This window comes from Aethina tumida, chromosome 2 (genome assembly GCF_024364675.1).
Source record: "Aethina tumida isolate Nest 87 chromosome 2, icAetTumi1.1, whole genome shotgun sequence".
In the NCBI taxonomy this organism is placed as follows: domain Eukaryota; kingdom Metazoa; phylum Arthropoda; class Insecta; order Coleoptera; family Nitidulidae; genus Aethina; species Aethina tumida.
Window position 1 is genome coordinate 37,724,460 of NC_065436.1, and position 10,933 is coordinate 37,735,392.

Sequence of the window (10,933 nt, forward strand, 5' to 3'; positions counted from 1 at the left end):
TAAATCTTCCATCTTGAAATTAAACGTAATTTATGCGATTCCTCTACCTTTTCGAACTGTATTATATCGTGCAGTTCTTCTTAATTAAACCATATAATTACAAGAAAAGACCTTTGTAACGTTCAGCTCCGAACTTAATAAAGAGAGGATATATTGCAGTCAAGGTATTTTAATCATTTTGAATTAAGATAAATATTTGTGGCGCTCCTTTCCCGACTTTCTTACTCCCAAACACAAATTTTTACATTACGTTGCGACCCTAATGGACTGTCATATTAAATTTTATATAATGGCAGCATAAAACTTAATTTTTCTAAATGCTGGAGCTTCTGAAAATTTGATATACGACCCATTAATTAATTAGTGACGATTTTATTAGAGTGCTGTTCACGCCTTTGCCGTTGCCCAGACGGTTTTTCGTCCGGAATCCAAACCAAATTTAATTATTCACACGTAGACACAAAGCGACATTTGATCTGAACGAAGGAGAAATAACAGTAACTACCCACAATAGGAAGTTGAGCAGAACATCAGTACATGAAATACGATATTGTGTGCAACGTAATAGTACTATACACGGACCCTGCATCTGCAAAATTGAGGTCGAAGAATCCTTCCTGCAATAGAAATTTAACAGCTCGTGACTCTTTCAAGTTCATTGATTATAACGACTTCCTTTCGAAATTATATTTAGAATATTGCACGGGATCATATCGCACTGAGATTTATGTTTGGCGACACATAAACTCCTCCATTTATTTACTACAATGTAGATTATCAAGATAATGTGCTGGGACTTTATATTCAATAAGCAAAACTCATTGTTGATTCTGAACAATTGAAATATATTCATTATTGAGTTACCAATAAGTTTCATAAATGTTAACCGACGTCTACGTGAGTTTTGTCATGATAATATATAGTTTAATATAACAACAATTCTCCGTATTTTATGTACAGTGCTAATCATAATTATAGCTACTTATTAAAATGTAATGTATTATGTATACTACTTGAAATGGATTTCAGTAATGTTTATTGTTTTTATGTTATTGTCGTGTCCACTACGCAGCGGATAAATTTAATTTTATTCTTTATTGAACTGCGTATTTTGTTTATTTTTCATTGGATAAAATTATAATAAATAAAGACCGAAATAAACAAGTAGCTAGCTTTCGGCTAGCTTCGGAGTTTACGGCTAAATAAATCGATCTTTCCAATAAAAAAATTATAGAAAATTTTTAATTTTATAGTATACACCATAGTAAACTGAGTTAATATAATACCTCATGAAAGAAATTATTTACCGAATCAAAATCACGGATTGTATCGTTCTTTCAATCTGATGAGAGAAAAATCAATATCGTCCAATTGTAATGCGCGTTTTACAACAATTTTCAAGCTTTGGTAACGCGGAAAGAAAAAATAAAACTGGAAGACCCAGAAAATCCAATAGGCTTCAAAATAAACAAATTCTATCCCACTCCAAAAAAGATCCTTTCCTCAGTTCTAGCAATATAAAAGGTCTACTACTAAGAGATAGATTACTATAAGGGGGTCTTTACGCGAAAAGGCCAGCTAAATAAACCAATACTATCAGAGAAGAACAGACGAGCCAGAGTTGAGTTTACCAGGTCTCTTTTACACTGGACTGTAAATGATGGAAAGGAGAGATCGAGTGTGATGAGGTCAAGTTTAATCCGGTTTGCAATGGTGGGATTTTATATGTAAGGCGACCTATTCATGAAAAGTTTAACCAAAAATTTACCATACTCACTGTTAAACACGGCGACAGGTCGTCAATGGTATGGAGCTACTTTTGAGGATTTGGAATGGGTCCTCTTCTTTGAATTTGAGGGTCATGATTCGTTTTATGCAAAGAAATATTGAGGAACAACAGGGTAACATATTCTGAAAAATATGCAACTAAAACTTTATTTTCAACAAGATAATGACCGGAAGCATACACAAAATATTTGAAGCATTGGCCTTTAAGGGAAAAAATTAATGTTATAAACTGGCCATGTTAATTTCCCGATCTAAACTCTATTGAAAACTTATGGGAAACAGTGAATAACAAAATAAGAAACAAAGATTATAGTAATCAGCAATATTTATTGAGGGTTCTGCAAGAGGCCTGGCAAAATATTAATCCAAATATTATTGACCATCTGTTGCTTTTCATGCAAAAAAGGTATTTGGAAGTTATTCATAATAATATAAATTATACAATATATTAGTGTAGAATTAATTAAAATACTAATTAGAAATTATTTGTAGTAATAAAACTTTAAATAGCATAAGTTGCTCTACTTTTTGCCAGCCCAAAACAAATAATTGTTTAACTATGTAATTGTTAAATTAGAAGTTATTTTTCAATATACATTTTTTGAACATAATAACCAGGACAAAAATTATTTATTTAAATTTTAAATAAGTTGCTCTACTTTCTGCCAATGTATCTGTATTGTTACAATAACTTATATTTATTATAATTTTTTTGTAAAAAAAATAATTTAGTTTAACTTTAAGTAATATTTTGGATAGCTACCAATATGTAGTTGAAAATTACTTATTTAAAGTTTATAGACATATGGTTTCACGTTGCAATCAATCTTTGTCATTTTTTCTTCGTATAGCGGTATACCAGTTTATCATTACCCACTTCAAGACGGAAATGTTCTCTTAATTGAATTTTTAAAATCATATATCAAATGTCGGATATCTTATAATAAATTTATCGTTACGAATGCATTTTTTAAACACAATTGCCGCACGTTTCTTCTAATATAACTATAATTAATTGAGCACATACTGTACGAAGACATTTGTGGGAAAATGTGGTTTTTAAAACACGAAAAAACCGTATCAGTTTGTAATGAATACGTGCAAGTTGTAATTAAACATTCCGTTTCAAACAGTGAAATAGCAAAGACGTAAATAATAGATAAATATTAATTACGAGCCACACAAGTTGTCCGCAATTTACATGTTGTAAGCCACGAACGTTTTACTATTATATTATAGTTTAAGGCTGTAAAAATATTTTTAATGCAAAAACCAGTTTTATAACAGACTATTAAAATTTGTCATTAAAAAAATATTTCATGTATTTTACTGAACAGTAAGTCTGGTTATAAAATTAGAGAAAAGACAAAATAAATAAAATTTATGGGCCAATTTATGACAATTAATTTGCTGGAAAAGCAAACTGGAGTTTTGAAACTAAAAGTGGGTATAATCCCGTCACATTTAAATAAAACAAGTGCGTCGACGGGTTCCGCACCTTGAAACTTTAGCGCGACATTAAAAGCCGCCACCGGAGACTTAATTCCATTTAGGGACAGGGTGTTAAGGACCGTTTCACCTCCTCCAACCGAGACAAAGTTCCACTAGAACAGGACAATTACCCTGGTGGAGTGGATTTCGCAAAAGTATGTGGCCCCGTAATTTTTGCGAACGTACAAAATATTTGCCGGCAAAACGTTAATTATGCTGAATGCAGAAGGAGATCAAAGAATTTGGTACAACAAAAGGTGGAGTTCAAAGAACGCTTATTATTTAGTTGATCAACATTTTAATCACGTACGGAAGGTTTCGTAGGGACGCGCGTAGCTTGGTAGTCTTCATCTTCATTAACCCACCCAGCGAGATTCAAAAGATAGTCGTCATTCAGTCGTTGACGTTGATAAACAGTAGCGGAAGAAATTAATACCTCACCGTGCATTAACATATTTGTATTGGAAAATATGTAATTGCATGTGAGTTATATCTGTAGGTTGTTATTGTTGTTATATCGTCCAACATTAATTACAATTTATTCCTATTTTAAATGAGATAAATGTTGATTTATTTTTTAAAATGTCAATATGTCAATGTTTACGTTATTTAATAACGTTAGTTTACAGATTTTACTAGATGAATGATAATGAACATTTTAAAACGATAGGTATATGACGCAATTGTGGTAGCAAATAACTCTAAGCAATTAAATGAAAAAAGTTATTAATTCTTTTTTTTTCCAAAAAATTATTTTCTTACTTGATTCTATACAGCGTGACTCATCCTGACTTATGTATTAGAAGTTTATGGAAAACGAAAACAGTTATTGATTTGAAATTTTTATAACAATTATAATTTGACTTGAATTACTTTTCCAATTTATTGTGACATGGACAGGCAATTATACACATTATAAACCTAAATAACTGACTCACTGTATAAAATTTATATAATATGGTCATTGGTTAAGGTGTATGCCAAAAATGAACTTTCCTCTACCCAAAATTGATGACAAATATTGTTAAACTATCAATCCCCCAAAATGTTTGAAAAAAATTAATATCACAAAAACTATTTAGTTTGAGTAATTTTATTTGTAATTTCATGTAGAATTAAAAAAATTCAAAATATTCAGGAATTTCTTTGAAAATAACAAAGTTGCTATCACAATTTTCTTTATTCAAAATAAATTAGAAAAGTAGTTCAAATCAATTTATAATTGCCATAAAGATTTCAAATTAATAACTTTTTTCATTCTGTTAATGACTAATTTTTTTAATTTTATAATTAATTTAATAATTGCACTGATCATACCGTTTTGTATAAATTTTCTTTTTTGTTAATTATAGATATCAATAGTACAGTAGTTTAAAATATTCGTTCAATAAGTGCCTCTAGGTGCCTCAACTTACATAAATGTGACTTTTTGAGGGATATGATGGTTAAAAAAACTATTTAAAAAAACTTTAGAAATATTCTTTTCCGAGTAAGCTATTGTGACGTACAGTTTATGATATCTACAATAGGATAAGCAGGTGTCACATAGTCGAGGAGAAAGTCTTCAGAAATGCATTATCCGTACACGATTACATAATTCCCCATTTTTAAATTCTAAATGGACTTGATACGGTAAACAAAAGAGGCGTTGTTGAATCGTAGTAAATTATTTAAATTATTCATGAATCTAACGAGCCAGTTTATTGGAAATATTGTTGTCGGCTTGATGTATTGGACGTACGGTCGCACGAGCAGGTTCACACACAGGTGACGATATTTCACTACTCGTACAATGTGATCGTAAATTACATCCGACGTTTCCTGTTTTTCCATCTCAGCCAAAGACATCGGAAGATCGGCTTAATTTATTGGCTTTGATTTTAACACTTGTTGTTTATGCCACCGGCAAACAATAACTTTCCACGCATCACCTAGATCCAAAATTTTTGTACTAAAATTGACAAATGTTTAAAGAAGATTGATCGTTAGTTAATTTAAGTTAACACCTAGTTGAGAGACGTTTTTCTATTCCTCTTCGACAAGATGCAATATTTCACATCGACACTAAACGGAATCAATTCGCTTTTAATTAAACTGGAAACTTACGTGGGCCTCGAACTGTGAAATTACTTAACCCCGAACTCGGCTGTATATAATTTAATGTGTCATTAGTATTACCACCGACTATCGATTAAACTCCTCATAAAATACACCGGCCATTTACGTAGAAATCTGATTTACAAACTTTAATTGAATTGGAAATTTCATTAGGTTATTTAATTTGTTAAGTATACACATTTTATTACGGAAATTTAAAACACAAACACGACGAACAATAATTATCATAACTGGATTTATTCCGAGCATAAGTAGGCGGTACATTTTGCTTTGACACAATCACCATTTAAGTTTCCAGTGGTTCTCCCGCGTTCCAACTTGTGCACCTATCTGCCTTTCCTGCAATATAATTCTTATTGCAGGTAATAATTACTGAACCTACATCGCAGCGTATCTGTCAGATCTTCTTCTCTAACAACCAATTATTGCTACAGTTCTTTCTTCTAGTGGAAAGCACGCAGTTTTAATTACCCCGTTACGTTTAATTGGTGGAGAAGGCCTTTTAACACGATTTATGCGTTTCTGATCTTTCGACCATAATAATATTGGTTGCACGAAAATTCCCACTAATCATAATTTAGCTGGCGTACAACTAGGAAGAGTAAGAGTGGAGGAGGCGCGGTTTAACATATCGTTAAATCCTCTTTAACCAATTCCAACACGATTATATCGTATTAAAAAGCTTAGGGATCAATTGTCGGTCCAATAAATTACGAAACCTACATTTAGTTTAATCCAATAGACTTCCATTCTCTCAATTAACAGTTATATCTACCTAATGCCTTTATTGCCTAACCAAAAACTATTATCCGGAGATTATGGCAAACATTAGACCGAATGTACATAATTAAAACACAAATTCCTAAAACAACAAACAAGATCGGAGATAAAATCCCTTAATAGATGCGCCAACCGATCGTGACTTCGTGGTTCTGGTACCGTTACACTGGCGGCGGCGCTCATTGTATTCCTTCATAATTTTTCATCGAATTTATTCGTGCCTTATGATTCCGCAATCAAGCAGTTTATCACTTGTTTTATAAGAGGTTCTTTTAGATGTTAAAACAAAATTATATCGAGAGATTAAATAAAGATGAATGAAAACCAAATTCAAATGCAGACAATATAAATAGACAATTAAATTGCAATCCACCTTATTTATGCGTATTCAAAGTTTATTACAACAGTGAATATGTCAATTTTGTAACCCTGAATACTTATTGGCCTTTATACCCGAGCATTATTGAAGAAACACTCGTGTAAGCCTATGAATATCAATTTTCCGGTGCACATCCCTATTTCAAGAATTCCCCGCAGCATTTCAAATTTATGTCCTGCGAGGATCGTTCCAGGAAATAATATAGAATTATCAAATAGTAACAGTCCTGTAACGTATTGAATTATTCAGATATTTATCCATTTCTTTGTTGTATTTATTTATTTGTTACCGTATTCTAGATTCATAAATATTTTATTATTTTATTGGTTTCACACCGAGTTTCGAGATAGAGAAAACCTATAAATATTATAAGAATTGATTATATCACATATGAGGATAACTGAACAACTCTCAAATGACTATTTATAAGAAGATTAAAATTTAACGACCCGAGAAACGATTTTAATTTGAATATTTTTCGCATACAAAAATGCATTTGTTGTATATGTTGCATATGTTAATTTTGATTACATATTTTAAACGTTTAATCCATCGCAATAACAGTGTCATAAAATATTATTCATAAAAGTTTAATTTAAATAAATTATGACTCATTTTAAAAGTTGTACGTATGAGGCTCTTCTAATGTATTATAAAGCTAAAGAAAAAATTGAATTGCAACGATAATTAACTTAGAGTAGTAAGTAGATTGAAATGCCACAGAATAAGATAATTAATAAAAAAAACTGTTTATATTAACTTATTATCGCAATTACCAAGTTTTCAAATAATATGATTTAATTGAAAAAGTTATTTTATTACAAAGTGAATATGAATTGAACGGTTAATTTTCCATATACTGTTATGAACTATTGTGCTAGTAAAGTTGTTTAAATATTTATTATAGAATAATAAATTAGTAAATTTCCACTATAACAATGTAAACTGTTTATTGTTAAAGGTTTTGAAATTAACATTTATTTCATAAGTACTTTTAAATATATAACATATAATCAACACCACTTCAAAAAATCCTCCTGATTCATATTAAATGTCATCTATTATTTTAAATCAATACAATCAAAAGTATTATTTAGAATAATAGAATAATAATCATCAATCGTATTCTAATTATGTACACAGTTAAACAAATTCCGTTTCAATTATCGAATTGGGGTGTAACTAGTACTCTCATCCATTAATCAAAGTTTAGTTTATTTTGCTATTTATGTGTTAATTAGGTGTCGAAATAAAATTTACAATTGTTAATTTACTCGTTTATAGAATTTAGGACTGTTCTTCTTAGTGAATATGAAAAATGTGACTGTTGTTTCGTATAATAATAATATTAAATTAATCTTAAATTCATTTTAAAGTTAAATTTTATCAAAAATCTTTGCGAATTTCAGGTTTCAAGTTACGTGTTTCAAATAAATACACGCTGATATTATTACTATGATTATAAATTAATTTTGAGATAGTTAATAGTAATCATAGTTTTTATTTGAGCATACAATTCTTTAGAAATATTCGATTTCGGGTGGAGTGTAGCATCGATAAACTTGAACTTAAATCGATAGCAAGTAATGAGACTTAAAAAATCGTAACTACATAAAAGAATGGGTCAATGTCAAACGAATAAACATTAATAAATGATCCAACGAATGGACGTGTTAATTTTATCAATGTACCGAACTCACGTCACGTTTCACACAAAAATGGAGAGACACCATTAATCCACACGAAAATTACAATTACTTGTCTAATTGAAATTTTGTATTTGACGATTCGATATTTCAATGATGTCTTGTACAAGGAGCATTTGTCATTTTTATCATTTCGAACTAAATCATAAATTAACACACAACTGAAAACCTTTGTCAGAATTCATTATGAAATTTTCCATAAAAATTTTACAATTGTTGGTTACGACAATCATTGTATAACAATTCAAAGTGGTATGCAAGGATAATGATTGAAATTGGTTATAATTATATCTATTAAATGTGGAACAATATTAAATCCAGGTCGGAGTATAAAACCTGTCATGAACACCGTACATTAAAGATTTTTGAAAAATTATGCATTTCATGTGAAACTACGTAAACACTGTTCTGTAATAACTTATAACTGTATAAAGAAAATCAATAATTTAATCGCTCCACTGATTCATTTCATTGCTATATTACATTATGTATATTGTATACGATTTATATTCCATTTCTGTACTCGTACAAGTTTGCCAACTTTGTATCTTGATACGAATATGCATAATCTTAAAGAGTATTAGTCACTCTCTTTGTAAACATCATTAAGTATTATTAAAAAATTATACAAACATTTCGGTGACATTTCAGATTACATTCAATAAAAGTGGTAATAAGAGTTTAAAAATGTTTTGCGAGATTACAGCTCAAGTCTAAATAAACGAGAACTGAACAAACACCAGATAAAAGAGTGCAAAGAAAAATTTGCATTCGAAAATAATCCAGATGTTACATCTGTTCATAATTTTTTTTGTTAAAAGTTTTCATATGAAATTATACAAAAATAAATAGTTGAACAGTCTTGTTTACTTTTAATTATTTATTTTATTACAATAAAAATGTAACAGTATAATTTTTGAAAATATAATTTATTATAATTACATATATATAAGTTTTCAAATTATCTTAAAATAATAAAATGATTAGTTAATTTTTTTATTATTATTATTTAAATATTTTTAATAATTTCATATAAAAGTAGCTGAATGAAAATTTAGTTTTTTTCTTAATAAATCCAGTATTGAAGTAATAAAGTTTCCATATTTAATATTGAAAGATATTTAAATATTTTATACCATACGTAATAAAATTTATATAAAACATTAACAAAACATGATGGCAAATGTATGTTTGATTTTAAACATTATCATCATTCATCGCAAGACTAATTACTTCCCCGTTTGTTCAACGTAGGTTGCGCATATTTTTACTCTCAGATTTTTTTATTACCGTATATCATTTTAATATGTCCTATATACGAGTAACGATAATTAATGTGGCGTACAGCAAATCATAAATTTTATTATAATGTAGATGGTGGATGAGGCATGTTGCACAATTTATTATCGATATAGGTATTTTGTTATGAAAAGTATAAAGAAAACGTCCCGAACCGTTCCTCCGCCATAATTTAAAAAACAGGTTTAAAATTATGTAAGGAATTTATTTAACTGTCGCATAACTTAATTGAATTTAATATGTTTATGTCACGGTTTAAAATAGCCGATGAAAATAAACGAATGTCGCCGAGTCGGATAAATAAACAAAGGTAGGAGGACGCAAGACGCAAGACGGAGCGTACGAAAGAGCCAGACGGATAGATTCTTGACCTGCCCGACACCGAGCGATATTTGGCCAAAAACCGAAAACATTCCGCCGGTTTGGGAGTCGCCGAGCAGGTATGCCGGCTTCGGGAGTGAATGCACACGTGTTAATCCGGTCCTCACCTGGCACCGAAAACAGAACGAACACGCAGAACGGCACGAAGACGACGAACGCCAGCACCAGGAAGCAGTTGCGCCGTCGGAGTGGACCCAGGGCCAGGTTCAGCACGGTCATCTCCCACTGTCACAACCTCCACGGGCACCTGCACAACATCACCGGACACCGATTATCGTTGGAGGAAGTTTTGGGGCTACTGGACTGGTACGCGATCTTCCGATCTGATTCACGTGCCGGTCGCACCACGAACCTGCCTGCAATCGGTTTCGGTTTTCCTGCTGACGCAATGTGACTGACTTACGAAATGGAGGGGCATGCTTATATAAGAAGCTTGCGTTCCGGCCGCGTTGTCGGCTCCTGCTGTCCGATGGCAGACCCGGGACAATCACTCACTCGATTTTAACTGTTAAACTTCATTTAATTCAAAATTTAATGCCAGTATTGGCAATTACAATGTAATATATTGTTATTTTACTTATATATAAACATGAAGTTTGACAAAACCTGCTGTTATTAATATATTTAATTGGACTCTACAATGCAATACATTACGAATACTTTTAACACTTTTTAATGTACCACTTCTAACGATAATTATGAAGTATTCGATAATAAATATTTTGCCATCTATGGGTCATCTGTAACTTAAGAAATTTCTAGTTAGAACTTAGTGTCTTAGTTGCTTAGTGATAAAGTCGCCAGTTTAATTTTGGGTATGAGTGAGACGACATGGCAACGCCGCAAGCTCAGTAGTTCGTTTGCAGGATAAACAGAAACCCCACCTCGTGACGCGCGCATCTATCGATCGCCTTCTGCGTCGAAACACATGTCCGACACCACGTGGATTCTGCGTTTGTTTTCGTCTGCAGGTTGCAGGAAGCAGAGACTC

The 10,933-nt window shown here is 31.1% G+C and overlaps 1 protein-coding gene across 1 annotated transcript in view; it reads right to left on the minus strand.

The window, feature by feature from the left end:
- The window catches only part of LOC109595235 (alpha-1,3-mannosyl-glycoprotein 4-beta-N-acetylglucosaminyltransferase B), a 79,034-nt gene extending 68,682 nt beyond the window's left edge, over positions 1–10,352 (minus strand). The window contains exon 1 of the mRNA XM_020010548.2: positions 10,050–10,352. Within this exon, the coding sequence (XP_019866107.1) occupies positions 10,050–10,161 (112 nt within the window). The 5' untranslated portion in view covers positions 10,162–10,352. The remainder of the gene's footprint in view (positions 1–10,049) is intronic.
- Between the last annotated feature and the right edge of the window lie 581 nt (positions 10,353–10,933).